The sequence below is a fragment of the Nanorana parkeri genome, unplaced genomic scaffold, assembly GCF_000935625.1.
Source record: "Nanorana parkeri isolate BGI_ZX_2015 unplaced genomic scaffold, ASM93562v1 scaffold484, whole genome shotgun sequence".
Classification (NCBI taxonomy): domain Eukaryota; kingdom Metazoa; phylum Chordata; class Amphibia; order Anura; family Dicroglossidae; genus Nanorana; species Nanorana parkeri.
The window spans coordinates 1,100,722-1,118,477 of NW_017306752.1; the positions used below are offsets into that span (position 1 = coordinate 1,100,722).

Here is a 17,756-nt window from a genome sequence, read left to right on the forward strand (position 1 = left end):
TTTATATATATATATATATTTATTTATTTATTTATTTTGATATATTACTAACATCACTATCTCTGACTCAATTAACACACTCTCTGACAGGTCCAAAATGACACAGTAAGATGCGAAACAGTTTCCTTTACCCTGCAGACAAGTGAATAAAAAGTTAAGTCACACAAAAATGATACACTGCTACACTTCACTGTGGCAGGACCACTGTGCCAACTACTAAACATTAGTGAAACATATCAGTAGGTAACATACCTGTTCTACATTCTTCTCCACAAATCCTTCTATTGTTACTCAGACCAGCCTGCTTTTCCAAAACATAGCAAGAAAATTATCTTGCATTCAGTCAATAAGGTTGCATTTGAGTTAGGGGTCACCACAAGTTTGGATATTGACTAAATACAAGATCATGCCCTAAGACATTAAAGTTCACTATGTTCAATTTCTTTGTTTATATGCCCTGAGAGCAGAACACCAGTATACCATTTGTATGATGGAAGAGGATTGGGATATACCAGGCACTGTGTTTTAATATGATCCTCTAATTTCAACATTGCAATGGTTTTCAAAATGATCAGGCCCTTAGAAGATCCCTTCTTCACACAAAATGCACATGCATTATTCATTGTTCTCTACTAGCAGTACCTTATTATTTCCATAATTTATACAATATAACTCTAGAACCAAGGGGCATCACCAGCACATTACCACCTCGGATTAGAGGCCTTTTTTGGTCACAGAAAAATAAATAAATAAAAGCGGCAATGATTTAGAGTACATAAAAGCCTCTTTATCAGGTAGACAGTGACACCAGCAACACATACAAGAACCCTATATATTATGCACTATTATACCAATGAGAGATAGAATCAAAGTTACCCCTCTCACCCTAAAACAGTGACCAACTCCATTTAGCAGTAAATAAAACAATGAACTCACCAAACATATAATCACCAATATACCCAATCATCTCTATGGTCATGTGTCCTTGCCCAGAATATCATGCCTCACATCCTTTAAAGAAAGCATAGGCAGAGTGACAGTGATCACTGCTATGTAGGCATATATAAATGGTGCCATCACAGCCACTCCCACTTCTATTGGGAGTGATATTAGTGCCAAAAGATGATCCTTCTATCCAAGCAACTGGACAACAACAACACTGTGTAGCTGGAACAATGTTGCTGCTTTTATTTGTATTTTTGTGACTAATAAATGCCACTAAACTGAGCTATGTGCTGGTGATGCTCTTTGCTTCTTCTCAATCTCAACTTTGCAGCGGAAGCAGACAAATGTGTTGACCAACATTATCAACCTCTCAGATCTCTTAAAAACTGTATACCTTTCAATAAGATCCCACCTGACCACCCTCCCTAGTCCCCCAGTTTAATTCAACAGAGACCACCCTCCCCCATGTAGTATTTACTCACTTCCCTCTGACAAGAGCAGCCTCTTGAAGTGTTTACCCTCTTCCAAGCCCAGCACTGGCCATCCTTATACACTTAAATGGGGCCTTACTCCTACCTTAGAGACACTCAGAGCAAAGCTCAATTTACTTTTATAGGAACCCACTGCGAATGAAGCTTAGGGCTGGAGAAGGTTAAACACCAGAGGGAGTTGCCACTGTAATTGAGAGCTAAACACCAAGGTGGGCTACATTTAGCTAGGGGGCTCAGGAGGATATGCTTTTAGGTTTTTGTATGTGTGCCCATTCTGATGCCTACACTGCAATGCATACATTTTTGTCTATTGAGGCAAGTTATGACATGATGCATAAGGTAGCCTATTAAAAATGAATGTGCTGCAATGCACCTCATGGCATGTACATTCAGTGCAGGCTGCATTAAACATTGTAGCATGAGTGTATTGTCACGGACACCCAAATTAACACATATCACATTTATCCGAATTGGTTGTTAAATTATATTAAGTATGATATTACCTAAAGTAAAATATTTTAAAAGAGACACATGGAGGCTGCCATTTCTGACCACTCCTATGAAGATGTTAGCTGCCTTTCTGTCATACTGACTCTTTTCCTCATGTACGTTTGATTCACTGACCTACAGCAAATATGCAGGTACGAACATTCCATTTTAGTCTGGCTTTCCATTTCTGCATGTGTGTGCAATCAGAAGAGAGTGGAAAGTCATTGGATCAGCAAAACAGCAAGGCAATTAGCATTTTAGAAGTGGGTAAGCACTGCCCACATTTCTGTCCAGGTTTGCTTTAAAATAAATACTGAGAAAAATACATTTTCCATAACACATTTAAATATTTATGTGATATGTATTTTAAATGACCAACATACATAGCATGGTTTGCATAGTGGAAATGTTTCAACTATCAAGAGATAATAATTTACAAACATTTATGGCACTGTTGTACTCTGCAAATGGTTGATCTGCATAGATGATATCTGCAAAAAAAATGCTTATTCCATGCATTCTATTCTTCCTTGAAAACAGTATTCTATATTCTGATATAAATGCAGTATCTACCAGCAACATGCCTTCCTTCAAGAAATGGTAAACATAGCAAACAAGCCAGATAATCTCATCCTTACCTCACATCCAGGAGATTGGTTATTAGTTTTATGGCTAAATGTCATGCAAAGGGAATGGCACACACTATGAATTTTAATGGGAAGACATATGCGGAAGCTTGTTTCTGATGAGAGCGCACATGTTGGGCTAAGGGAGCATTTCTCAACCTAATATCTATCAGTAATGTGATTTCTGGCATATGCCTTTTTCTGGATCAGCAACTGTGTGTTCTGCAGCCTCTATTACACTCTAATGTAGTTTCCATGAATCAATTGCAAACTCACTCTTCCAAAGCCATTATAAATATCAATGTTAATGTATTCATTATAGATATTTGAAAATGCCTTATGAAATGTACCTTCAAATAAACATGTCTCTGTGGAATATACTGATGATAGTCAGATAGGGATGTCTTAACTATGTAAGATCACCTTGTAATTAGACTCTCATAATAAAGTCTTTTGCTTGCCCTAGGATGTTTCAAGCTGCTTTTGTGTGTTGGCATTAACCATGTTTTATCATAACAGGTTGTTGTAATATCTGCTTAAATTTGACAGTGCGTTACTTATTAGCATTGTCTGTTGTTTATTACATGGCAATTTGATTTAATATGGCTTTTGTCACATACGAGAGCATACAAAATTAATATTTGCACACTCTTTTCAGGTGTCAGTAAATGTACAACACTGGTTATATTTGCAAATTGAAAAAGGAAGTGCACCCAGTCAGAGTAAACCTTCCAGCAGTCACAACAATAAAATATGAGTGATGACTGAAAGTTTAAAACTGTTTGATTAAAATTAGATGATAGTCATATGACTGTTACTGTCAAAATGTTCTTTTAAATGCACAATTTCACCCACAATTATTATCCAATAAACTACCTATCGGTTAATCCTTCTCTATAATCTGTATAATGCATCTTTACATAGTAAGTAGCAGCAATGTTTAAAGCATGCTAAAGATGTCCCTTTTTATTTCTATAATTTCATAGCAGAGCACATACACAAATATCTAGATTTTTTTGTTCACAATAAAATGTTATTTATTCATGCCGATAGAACTTATGTGACTATAAGCACAATGCATAGTTTCATAAAATGTCAGATGGCATTTAAACCTTTGGGAGTTATAAATTGTGCATTTGCGTGAAGTGGTGCATTCAGTCTGATTTGAGCTGCTGCAGCCTCGTGGAATGATCAGTCATGTAAAGAAGAAGCAAAGATGTGTCTGAGCCTCCCAACGGGGAGGTTAAAGAGCCAATTATTTATAATGAAACTGCTCACAAATAACTGCAGCAATTAATGCAGAAAGCTGCTGTAATTCCAGGGAGGACCTTAACAACCACAGAGGGTGAACAACCAAGATCCACTGCCTGTACATTGCTAATCATCATTAGACATATTGACAAACAACATCTTCTGTCTCACTATCAAGTAATATCCACAACCAAAAAAGCAATGCACTGTACTGCTGGCACATGTATGGATGGTTTATTTGCATTCCATTAATCATTTTATATAGTAGCAACAGTCACCATGTTTTGTAGCAAAACCACTAACCACTAAACCACTAAATATTTTAGTGCAAGACATGCAATAAAACAACAGTCCACTTGACTGCTGACTACGCAGACCTAATAGCTTCCTAAAAAAATCTTCAGAATTTAATGCCAGGGTATTGTATACCTTTGTATACCTTTAAATCACACATATCACCGACACAGACTGAAAGCAACCATATTGTGCCTGTAGCAGCAATTAGTATCAATACTTTAAGGATTGATAGGTTCTAGGTAAATTATAGATAAGATATTGCTCACACAATATAGTTGATGCATGCAAAGTGATCTGTAAAAGTTTTCTTTAAACAGAACATTCTTTCTAGAAGGTTAACATTGTATCTTGGTGTTTTGTTTTTTAACAACCACCATTTCATAGTACATTTAATTGCCACTTGCCAAACTAATTGTATTAGTGAAGCAAAATTCATGGTATCAAGAAAAACACAATGGGTTTGATTTACTACGGGAATAGTGACTGTTTACTTAGCCAAGTAAATGCTACCTTTAGAAAGTGAATGTTAATAAATTACCATTGAGGGAAATAAACAAAAATAGTTTTACCTAACACATGAATATTTGATTGATGTGAGCACACACATTTACTAAACCCAGTGAACATTGACTTTGCTAAGTGAACAACCTCTACTCCTTTAGTAGTTTAACCCCATTAAGTTTAATTCACTAACAAAGCAGAGAATGTTCACTTAGGTTAGTGAATAAAGTAAAGCTATGTTCACTTTGGCTAGTCATTCATTTGTGTCCTGTGAAATTTAAAAACACAGGGTTTTGCCCTCCATATGACTGGATAGTTTTGGTGAACTCATCCTCTTTATCACAGGCAAGCATTCACACTGTTGAATGAACATCCTCCACTCATTTAATAAATTAAGTCCATTGTGAAGCAGCATGTTGGAGAAAACTACCCCCTTGTTCGGTCAGCTGATAGAGTTTACTATAAGCACAGCATGTCAACACAACATACATTAAGGCAAGCATTGATATGAACAAACTTCTTAGGTTATCACACTCCAGCACTAGAGCTCATTTCATAGTGAATCTACGCACTAGTAAATTTACTGGATACTTTTTTAAAAAAAGCAATGCAAGTAATTTCATAATAGATATTATTCAACCAAGATATCCCCATAACTGATCTTTATTATACATATGCTTATATTTTCTATTGTGTAAATATTTAATTATGTATTACTCTTTAGAACTTTAAATCAGTCCACATTCTTCCTGTAAGTGTAGAAGTGCTATAAAGTTCTTCTATGGCTGGTACTCAATCCATACCTTTTCAAGCATTGCAGATTATTCATTGTATTCTAGTAAAGGTAGTTTATCTGTCCATTATAATCAAGGGGCTGGAGGTGATATTGGCTCATACAACCTTAGGGCTTTCATTATCTTCACCAACAGTATGCTATTTTCTTTTCAATGACTGCTGATTACACCATAGCTTTGACGTACAACTTTAGACTTATTAATAAACCTTTACTCTATGAAATGTTTATCCATTGTGTCTCTTTGAGAGCAACAGGTAAAGTCTTCTATATTTAAATGTGACACTGTAAATAATAATGGTATTACATTGCAAGGTTTTATTTAGATCTTTGTAAAAGGAAGCACACTTCAGACCATGCAGTTTTGAAAAGGCTTGCGTGTACACAAAATACCTGCAACCATTTGCATTGCACAGCTGCACTCTTTGGATTCTGGAGGACATTTGTGTTCACACATAAATGCTATGTATAAGTGTGGATGTGGCTATCACAGGTGCAAAGATACATCACTTTTTCTTTGAAGCCACAAATGTGCCTTCTTATGCATACTGTGACCATATGTATGCCAGGTGAATCACCATGTATGCAACAGAGCTTTAAGTGAGCTGAAAAAAGTATCCAAGGGCAGCTATACCCACTGCTGTTTGTTCATATGGAATGACATTATGTCCTTCTTTCACATATGTCCACTTTTTTCAGTAAGTCAATTATTTCTCAGTTGACCCACCTTTTTATTCTGCCTCTTTGATCACTGGTGGCCATTATATTTTTATAGTAATGTATACAACTGTAAGGGATTTAAAAGCAAGGGGTTTCGGCCTACCAGTTGCAAGATCCTCATTTATTGACTTTCCACCAATGCCAACTAAAGCACATAAAGTAATCCATTTGCACAGAACATTCAGTTGCTTTATTTTTACTTAACTTTATTCATGTTTCTTGAGGCTATCAATATTGGGACAATCCTGAATTGATATTAACAGTAGCTGGATGGTAGTTGATATTGCAATAGTTGTGTAACTGGTATGAAATGTGTCCTGTACTGTTCATACTACTCACTATTAGTTTGATAATTAGTTTGATTAGATTGGTTGCTATGGGTAACTGCTCATTTGACATTGCTCCTTGCACAGTTTTCTGAATAAGGCTGCATATTTAACACTGGCTTCACAATAGATAGTATTAATAAATACCAGAAATAATTATCATTAGAAGAATGAAAGAAGGAAGTGGAGAATGCCAAGATACAAATACCATGGCTGCTCACTGGAAACCTTGCCTTTCTCAGCACTGTGTGGTAAAAATTGATAATAAGGTTTTAGTTTAAAAAACAAAAGATAGCAGATACATATGTGCTTTAACCTGCAAAAATGAATGCCTACCTCCTATATGTTTCATAGTACACACAGAGAGACTAAGTGATCAGTATTTTGTCTGAATTTTCCATGCAGTACAGTGTTTCTAATCTGAGTGATACAAACTCATTGTCATATTGAAAATACATTTAGTTAATGTAAGCTCAACATGAGAAAATAATTTCAGTCAAATGCTCCTGTTTAACTCATTCCATTTTATGAAAGTACTAGGTCATTGCAAGTCTGTAATGTCACACATCTCTGTGGCATGCAGAATGTTAAAAGGGGCACTATTAAGCAAATGGATTGATAAGATGTAAGGGCATGGAGTGTGAAATTGTTGTACCTGGAACTCATTAATTACCCTATATCTCTCTGTATCTGAAACATACTATTTTGAATGCTTTGCTTTCATGCAGACATTAGTATAAGAGCCATGTGTGATTTTAGCACAGCACAGAAATCTTTAATAAATAGCTCATATCAAATACTATTACAAATAATAAGACCTAAACTGCAGACATGTTTGGTATTATAATGTGCCCTTATTAACCATGTCGTGCACATAACGCCTATGGATTAACATAACAATTTAACATAATTTCTCAATTGTGCAGTTGATAAGAGGTAAAATGAAGTATACTGTGTCCAATGATTGGAATAAGTACATATATGAAGGTGATCATTACTGGATATAAAAGAAGAAGGCATGGCAACCAGTGTGCCTCTTGGAGTATAGTTTGTCTTAGTCATAACTATCTTTAGTTCCTATAGAAATTTGACTATGGTTATAACATTTGACACCTACCTTCTTTGGGTGGGCGTTTAGCTTCCTTTGACAGGTTGCAAACCTGTGTGGCTTGGAGCTCCTGGGTCAGACAGCCTTCAGTCTGCTCATTTAGGGGTAATATAACATTGTTTAGAGAAACCAAAGACTGGTCATCTATTCCCCATTCTCCCAAGTGTTGGGGGCAAGTGCATTTTGTGTACATAATCCCGCAAAGCTCTGTTTTCCCATTCTCCAGTTTTAAGCAGTTCTCCAACCAAGTGCACAGGACATGACAGCCAAACTGACTCGGGCTCACCTTGTTTAATACCAGAAACTCCAAAAAAGATTTTTGGTCTTCTTCCTTTTTATGTAATCCAACAAAATCAATTGGGTATATCCTACGTAGCTGGATGAAATTTTTATCATAGTGCAGAAATACGAAGGCATTCCTTGTATCGCACAATTGCATGATAGAATTGTTGTTCCTCAAGAGATCCTGAATTTTCTCATAGGAGAAATGATCAAACTGATAAGCCAAAAGAGAAAAGTTCGAGCAGCTGAAGTCCTTTTTGGAAAATTTCAGGTAGATGCTATATTTGGTTGGATCTGGGTTTTCCAACGTCCAGGTGCAGTTGGTAAAGTTTTTGGGGAACATTTCACTTATCGAATACGATCCATAAATTACTCCTTTGACCAATGTTGAACACCAGAAGTCTTGGGCAGAATTAAAACCAAACATAACCAGTAGATAGGTGGAAAATATATAAATCAACAAATTACGAACAGCCTTCATCCTATGTCATTTGGCCTGTAGAAAACAAAATAAAATCAAAATCCAAGTAGAATTCTGCAAGCATTTGAAAATAGGGCTCCTAACAATATGCTAGACAGCTGTTTTCAAGACTTCAGCTAGCTTAAAAATAAAATGGGCATTCACATCATACAATTTTAAAAAGTCTCAAAAATATTTCATAAAACATTACCTTGTTAATTATAAGGCTACATCTATGTAAAAAAATCAATAGACAAGCTCTATGTCAGAGGCATCATCTAATAAATAACCCCAAACCATATGGCATTGTATGCAAGCTGAATTCAGCCTCCTTACAGTTTCTGTATATGTTTTTCTCTGCAAATAAAATACGTGCACTGGTTATGCTACAGTATACAGCACCTAGAATTACTCTACTACATATACAAGTATGAACAGCATAGTGCAGTGTGAATCAGGATTTGTAGCAAGCATTCTGTTATAAGGTTAAAATTCCACCCCTTATGCACGCTACGCTAATATATATTGATATGCATTATATAAAAAGACAGGACGCCCTGATTGTTTAGGTGTTAGTGTAGTGCATATTAGCAAATTTACACTGATGGCTGCCTGAGTACAAACACACTCCAGATATAACTCCGCACATGTACCCATGAAATGCAATGTACAATGACATAACCTCTTGGGATAGAGTGCTTCTGTGAATTAATTACTCTGCATGGAGCAAATGCTAATGAGACCACTGTTTAACATAACACCCAAAAGTAGTGCACTTAGGTAGAAATCAAGCAGTTAATTACTCCTGAACATATTGTCTGCCACAGCTTTATGTGATTTTGCAGATGTGCTCTTCCATAACCAAAGCCATGTTGCATTCATTTCCTCTATCGAAAACTGCATACAAATGACTTCAATCCCTTTCTGCCTCCCTTAGGTAGATAATAAGCACATTGACATACAGACATTGATTATGTTTAACTCTTAATGCCCAGTGTCTAAAAGTGAACATGAAAGAATTCATGTCCAATCAAAGTCACGTCGCTTATGAATGAGAGAAAACAAAATGATCGCCCATGATCTCCAAGCTTTTACTTAAGTAAATCCCTCCAAAGTTAAATCTAAGTAATAGCCAGATAGTGTGCTCCTGCATCACTCAGGAAAGAGACACTAGGCATTGAGTTTGTCTGTCTCTGTGCCCTCACACCTAAAATGTACAATGCTGTTTATCAACTCTTCTCTATGTATCTTTTATAGTGGTCTTCCCAGTGATCTTTTTAGGTGTCAGGTTAAACAAAGGACTAGAATCACTATTGACAAAGAGAAAAATAAATCCTTACATTAAAGTCTATGACTTCCGAGTCGTAGCACAGTTGCCTATCAGCTGTACTAAAAGCAGCAGATTTCCATAGGAACAGAGAATATGTCTTCTCCAACGTGGATCGTAAATTGAATCTGTATTTCACATTAGTTGCGATGGCATCTTAAAATCAAGGATGTTGGGAAACATGCATGAAATGGCAGAAGACAACAGTTCCCTTGTATTTTCCCTCTTGCATGCAATGCAGTTCTGCGCAGTGTCATTCAGGATAGTGTAGGCGTTGAGTGCCAACGTGACACCATCTAAATGATCGAATCAGTCACCAAATCTCAGGAATTTTGGATCATTAAAAACAAAGTGAAGGAAGACACGTTGCCTCCTGCATTTTGTTGCATCTACTTTCTTATGCCAGCCATATTAGGGAGGATTACACTTACAGATGTGGCAATCATGAAACGTTTAACCCTGTGTTCACTATCAAATCATTCCCTTGGGTTTTAAACTGTTCAGAGATGTTTAATTATTCTCAGCGGATCACAAGAGGAAAGCTAAGCCGATCTAGCTACCCGCCTCTTTCCTTTAAAGACATTCAGCTGCCGTCTCCCTGGAACACAGAGCATCTCCCATTTTGTCAGAAATAGTTTATCTAGAGAAAACAAACAGGCAATTTAGTATGGATATTCCTCAGATTTTTCAAGTGTTACTATTTTATCAGAACATAGACGGCGCCATGGCTCCACTACCACATTTTTTATTCTAAGACAAGCATAGATATCCTTTATTTTAACTTCCTATTAACCCCTTCATACCAGATGAGTATGATGGGGATGTTCTGTAGTTCCTGAAGGTGTAAAAAACTAAGAAGCATATTGTACACTTCTCAATGACAGCACAGGCATAATGCACATAAAGAAAATTTGCTCTACATTAGCCTTTAATACAGGTAGTTGTCTAACTTTTAGAGTAACAAATGGCAGTTAGCATTCTGTTGTGCTATATTCATGTAGATTGAGTTCTCAGGATCTACATTCTATTTCTATAATGTTCGATCTCTGAGTAATGGAAGCAAATCCTTATCAGACAGGTCGGGAAGTGGACACATTTGAGCCTTACCTCGCAATCCAAATCTGTGGCTATCTCTGTAGGACACTAGCACAGACACACGCTCCAAAAGCACCGAAGGAAATCCTCCTTTTCGTCAGCATCCCTCACTCCCATTTTGTCTTGATCACGTTTAAATCAGAATACGAATCCTTCCATAGAATAGCAATGAAATCCCTGTGGGCTTTTCTTTACAAACCACAACAATATCTCTCCCTCCCTGAAACCTTGCAGAATTACAGAAAGTGAGGCAACGATGCAGTTTTGATTGAAGGCTGAGTGAAAAGAAAGTCCAACATGACAATCCAGTGACCAGGCAAACAGAGGAATACTGTAGCTATCGGATGCTGATGATGAGTAGAAAGAGGAGGCTGGTGCTGCTGATTTGGTTATTCTTTGCTCTTTTTCCCTCCCACTGAGGTTGAAAAAATTCTTAGCTGATGCTGGAGAAATCTGTTTAAATGTTCAGATTACAGAGGACAAGAGGGAAAGGAAGGAGAAGCACAGGGGCAGTAAGTCTGCGTATGTGCCTGTATGTCAGCTTCACTTAATGTTACACTCTTGCTAGCTGGAGTAAGGGTCTTTTTGCGACAATTTCTCTTCCTTTCTTCTATTTTTTCCTTCAAAGTATTGATAATCGGGAAGCTAGCTACTACAATAATCCTTGCCTGGTGAGGGAGGGAGCTGCTTGAATGCTGTGAGAAGGAGAAATGCAGGGGGGTAGAGACAGACACTGGAACAGTGTGAGCGTGTCAGTTTCAGTACAGGACTGAAAATACATGTCACAGAGCTGTTCAAAGCAGGCAGGTCCCAAAAATGTTATTTTGTCAATCTAATCATTTTTTTTCCCTACTCTCATTTCCCATCGAAAGGCTGATTTTTAGCAACTGTTAACAGAGGCTCAGGGAAAAAGGGACATGCAAAGCCCACCGATTGAGATCATAGCTCTTAACCATTTAAATCCCCAGGGCTGGAGAGTGCAGCACAAAGTGGATGTACAGGGGATTTGATTCACGGAAAACCTGTGGAGGAAAATAATTTATTGAAGACTGCTCCTACTAATGTTCTGCAAGCTGCAGGTGATAGATGTAGGAGAGTTAAGTGACCAACATGATGACTTGATTGAAGATGGAGCTGCAAAATTGCCATATTAGAGTATAAAGCAAGTACACAAATTACAAGCATGGAACACAGTTATGGAATTCAGGGAGGACAGGAAGGATACTGACCCCCTCCACATTTTAAGATAAATAATATTACATCCATAGGAACTGCAATGACCCTAAGAGTTGTCAGTATGACCCCATTGCAGATTAATTGATACAGGGCTGGAATGAAAACACTCATCAACCTTCATACTACTGTCTGTCTGTCTGTCTGCCTGAATAACAATAGCAATTTTCTCAGCAAGGCTACAATTAGCACTGTATTTGTTCTTGCTTTGTTTAGGTTGGGAGGAAGGCTGAGCCGTGGACTCTAAAATGATGCTTTGTGTGGAAAAGCTTGCTGGAATAGCAGCCTTAACCCCCTGAATGCCGGGAGGCCTGAAATTCCTAAACAATGCATGACATGCTGTGTGCACTCATGTGTTTGATTTGATTGTCTTCACTTTCCATTTATCCAGCATGTGAATTCTCTATGGATATTTTAATGGTTGACTACATTTTAAAACTATGAGCAAAGTATGTCTTATAAAGCAAGAGGGAATTCCAGCTGCACGCAGACTTCCCTTCCTATTTGTAAATTGCAAATGGCTCAGTGCATTTAATGGGAGAGATTTGCAACCAAGTGCTACTCTGTGCATTCATTTAATAGATACAGCAGAGGAAAGTGAGTGCTCCGTCTGTGCCTCTTCTTATTCCATGCTTTGTAGTGACCTGGCCACCTCCCTGGACAATATTGCCTGGACGGAGGGTAATGGATGGATTCGATCAAATCCAGGGTCACAACCTGGTTAATAATAAAATAATTCCTTTCATAACATACTCAGAATTCATTCTGTAGGCTGCTTATGGAAGCAGGGGAAAAGGGTCATGTTCCAGTTTGTTATAAACAGTGAGTAAGACTGAAACCATTGCTCGAGATCTCCTGTCTGTATGTCAACTTGAACATTATTTATGTCCTCCAAACTCTAAATCTTTATCACCAATTAGAAGCTAGTAGCCATGTTTAATTACTGTGACCATAATTGCCTAAGGCCTTACCTCTGCAGGACATATGTCCCAAAGGAAATATTCAATTCAACATCTATACATTCTCTTCCTTAAATCAGATAACACAGTGTTAGAATACCAATGTGAAATATCACATTTACAATCAAACCAGGGCATTACAGATCACCCTTTAAAGTACATGATATTTTTTTCATCACTTCTTTCCCCTAAAGCCCATGCTATTTAAGTGTCAGATGTGATTTAGTGTAGCATGTGATGGTTTTATTATACCTTTCCACGCTGTGCATCATATAAGAAGCACATATAAAAAGGGTTAGGTTAGATGCACTTGTACTTAGTATTAACAGATGAGATAGTGAGTGATAAAGGCTTTTCATTTTGAACTGCTACTAGCAGAAAGACACAACTCATCCACTACTGCAGCAGTTGGAGCTTTGGTGTTATATCTACCTGAAAGGCTGTAGGTCTGAATGATTGTACACAGAAGGGAATTGCCAGTCTTGAAAATAGGTTCGTGTACAAGGAATATGTGGCCATCTGGTATTTAGAGACAGAGAGCGTGCAGTTCCCCAGCAACTACATCCATTAAAATCATGGACTGCCATCAAGTGTTTAGAGTCTTAATTGATATATGTCTCATGGATAGCAAATAGTAAAGGAAGGCAATGCATCAAGTATCTTCTATAACAAAGCTGTTTATGCTTACTGCCACAAGTAATAGTACCTGACAGTGAGTTTCTTTATCTTCTTTGGGTTGATTGGGAGAACAACTTTATTAGTAGCATAGCTGTGGTTACTCATAAAAAACAATCTAAGAGAAATGCCTAATTTATATTTTATCTGCATAAACTTTAAACCTATTATAAAAGTTCTTCCAACATTTAATTGCAATTATTATTATGAAAATTGGGTTAAAGGTCTAACCAAGACTTGCCTGATTTGGATATACAAAACAATTGTTAGAAATGTATTGTTTTTTGTTACTCTGCTTGCATCATAGTGATTTGGTAAAGAGTTCAAAGGACAGGACAGAAAGGCAGATACATTGCAGGTAAAACTTTCCATCTACTTTTTGGGGTATTGGAGATGCCTGCCAATTTTGGGCAGTGTTTTGGACCAACCTTTTAATGAACCTGCCCTGTTCCTCTGCTTCCTCCCTGAGATGTAGGCAAGCTCACTTACTAAGGTACAATGAAGTACCACTGAACCTGCATCATGAGCCTGCATTGCCAAGAACACTAAGGGGGTTATTCACTAAGCTGCCGAAGAATGTTCGGCTATTTACAGCAGCTCAGCACGTTCAGCTGAACTGAAGGGAAGAGCCCGATGCAACATCTGGATCAGCTGAGCCAAACATTCGGCAATTCATTCACTGCTGTTCACCCCTATCCTCATAGGGGCCAAACAGTAGAGAGTGAATATCCGAATGCTGCTAGGCTGCATTCGGCTCGGTCATTCTGTTCGCTACCTCCAGAGGTAACGAGCAGAATTAAAAATGACATGTAAAAAAAACAAAACAAAACATGGGGAACCATTTAGGTCTGGAAGGAATTTTAAGGGGGACCCCAGAAATAAAAATAAAAACCTATGGGTTCCATATAAATCACTAGTTTGGCCTTACCTTGAATATGCGGCTCAGTTTTGGTCACCAACCCTCAGGAAATACACCCTTGAGCTTGAGAGAGTTCAGAGAAGGGCTACAAAATTAATAAGGGGGATGGAAGGTCTGAGCAATGACGATCACCTCAAGAAATTAAACTTGTTCTTCTTAGAAAAGAGATGCTTAAGGGGGGACCTAATTGCAATTTTCAAAAACAATAATGGGGATCATAATATTCAGAATAAGATGTTTACACCAAACACTGTACTGATAACAAGAGGACACAACAAGAGAGGCATTTTAATCTCAGAAGGGTTTTTTTTACTGTGCAAGTAGTAAAAATGGGGAATTCCCTGCCACAGTCAGTATTATCTGCTGATAGCATTGATAAATTCAAGAAAGATGAGTTTACTGAGTCATTAAATATACAAGGATATGGGAACTACTAGGGATAAGCATATACATACATACACACACATACATAGGTTGAACGAGATGGGCCTTCAACCTTACCTACTATGTACTACTTATACTACTATGTTACTATGTTGGAAAGCTGCAACTAATTTGTCAACTGTTTTGGGGGTCCACTCCCACAGTGCAGGGGAGCAAGAAACCTAGAAGTTAAATCTTTCAGTGTGGATGTCAAGATTCAGGTTAACCGATCTGATCTGGAAGCTAGGATGTGGACTCTAGCTACACTTGCAGGGGCACCTAGATCAAAGGGCACAAGCAGTGCAAGCTGACAACTCCCAGAGCTGGAGTTCTAGCAGGGACATGAGCTGTGGAGCTAAATGACGCAAGTTGAAGTCAGAGTCGGCTAGAAGTTCAAGGACTAGGCAGAGTGTCGCACTGCTGAGTAGGTAGCATATGTCTACAAATCCCAGAGATGTATTAATGAATAATAAGCAATGGGTGAAAATTCCACTTGATAATTATCAGGCTTGTTCTATAATATTGAATCTACTGCCCTCAGAAGGCAAGTTGATCCTCACCACTTAGCTTATTTGGATTTTGGATAAAAGGATGTTGACGTTGCCATATCCACCTGCTTCATTCACATTCCAAATTCTTTTCTTTGTGTCAAGAACCAAGAGCAAACAGTACCTCTTTTTGTCTAACAGTATTAAGCAGTATAAGTCTGATAAAGAAAAATAGATTGCTAAGTCTCCTAAGTGAAATTATTCTTTTCAGACAGACATCAATTGTTGTGACTGAAAATGCAACTTTTGGCTTGTATAGTGCAAAAAGATGGTCAACGATTTAACCAAACAAGGGTATATTTTCCTTTAAAGAACTCAGCTTTTACACTGTAGTATGCTATCTTTATATCTAGTCATCTTTATCCATGGAAATAAATCATAAACTTCTAGGAATAAAAGAGCAAGGTCTGTAATATAAAATAGGTCTACATAGTTGTCTTAAAGTAATGCATTTTTAAGAACTCTGAAAAATTTGGGTCAAACATGGCAGTGTATTTTATGAAAAAACACAATTTTTGTTCTAAGTTTAACTTTCAGTTGATCTATATTTTTTGAGAAAGAGAGTAGAAGTGTTAGAACCCCTGTAAGATTTTTATTGCTGTCTGTGTTCCCACTGATGTTACACTTTATGTACACTGGGTTTTCAACCTTAGTTCTTTTCCCCAAAACAAAATCTGTGAAACAATACCTTATTTTTTCTAAATAAGTGTTGCATTGCATTTGAAAATGAGTTGTCCTGTCTTAGACTTGCACCTGTTCCTTCCCCACAAAACACATGGAATTCATAAAGATTGACACAGACACAGTTTAGAATTGTGTTGCCAATCGACATGACATGTCGGAAACAGGTCGTAGCATGTGGGGATGGCACTCAGCCCAGAATGTTCAATTAGCTGACACTCCATCCTCAGTGTATGTTCAGTCCCCAGGTGGCACAACATCTTTGGTTTCTATGACTCTATCAGCAACCCATCATTGGTTGCAACCAACAGTGTCATCACAACCAAGAATACTGTACTGCTGACAGCATTAATGCAAGCAGAAGCATTCAGAGATTCAGCTTAACAAATATTTTAGATATCTACTGAAAAAGGGGAAAAAATGAAAGGTATTTAGCAAGGTTTGGCCGGTCTTTGGTTCCCGTGCAGACTCCAATTTAGGGTAAGTCTGATTCTGACAAAGTCACTGGACTTCAGAAATGACTTATTGCACTCTGGCATGTTTGTGGTGGAAAGGCCTGAGCTGCAGATGAAGCCATCTTTTCTGGCCCCTAAAGAGGGTGTTCACAGAAATGACATAATCAATAATAGGGTCTGAGAGGTGTGCTGAGGGGGGGGTTAAAATTATTTATAATGCTGCAGCAGACACTTTGTTTCTAGTCCAAAAACCAGCATATGATTGCACAAAAAGAAATTATGATGTGTCATACACCAAGCATGCTATGGACCTCATGCATGTTCTCCTTAAGAGATGTAATGGCCTCACTCACCTGCTGGAAATCATGGCGTAGGCATTTTTGATATCTAGCTAGTTGTTACTTCCTTATACATTAGTGTAACCACATTAAAGTAATAGCTGGAATTATACAAATTGAATAGAGTTTAGTTCTGGCATTTAAAAAAAATAGACCATAATGTGTATTCACTTTATCTATTCCTGAGCTGCTTTATCGACTATTTACAAAAGGATTGTATAAAAAGTCCCTGACCTTTTAGGTTTTAGAACACTTTAATGAGATTTATGATGGCCTGCATTGTGTTGTTTCAATCTGGTCTGTGGTCTCCCAATATGGTTACTTTTAGCACACAGACAGAAAATTTTAAATGTGATTATTTTGATGCTGATGTGAATTTTGGAGGAATGAGAGTAGCACTGCATTCAGCACAACTTTTCCATTCTCCCAACTCAGTTTGGGGTTCATCAGACCTCATTATCATCACACCCAGAGCCGGCACTACCCTACAGGCAGGTCAAGCAACTGCCTGAGGGCGCCGGTGGGGGGAGGGCGGAAAGATGTGGACTGGGAGGGGGCCCCTTTAAGATGGCCACCGCAACGGCCATCACACCTCTCTGCACTCTCCCTCCCTCTCCTCCCATTCGCTGCATCATCAAAGCGGCCAGGAGGAGAGAGAGTGAGCGCTGACAGCTGTGATCAGAGCTGCCTCTCAGCGCCGGTATGAAGAGCCGAATTTGCAACCAGGGAGCAGAGGAGCGGCAGGGATCCTTTTGATGAGGTGAGCAACATCAGGTTCCCAGGCCCCATGCCCCATCCCCCTCATGCAGTTCTA

The 17,756-nt window shown here is 38.0% G+C and overlaps 1 protein-coding gene across 1 annotated transcript in view; it reads right to left on the minus strand.

The window, feature by feature from the left end:
* Window positions 1-11,467, minus strand: part of ADGRB3 (adhesion G protein-coupled receptor B3) — a 790,044-nt gene extending 778,577 nt beyond the window's left edge. The window contains exons 1-2 of the mRNA XM_018560884.1: window positions 10,724-11,467; window positions 7,557-8,325 (exon numbers count right to left, since the gene is read on the minus strand). Of these exons, the coding sequence (XP_018416386.1) occupies window positions 7,557-8,310 (754 nt within the window). The 5' untranslated portion in view covers window positions 8,311-8,325; window positions 10,724-11,467. The remainder of the gene's footprint in view (window positions 1-7,556; window positions 8,326-10,723) is intronic.
* Between the last annotated feature and the right edge of the window lie 6,289 nt (window positions 11,468-17,756).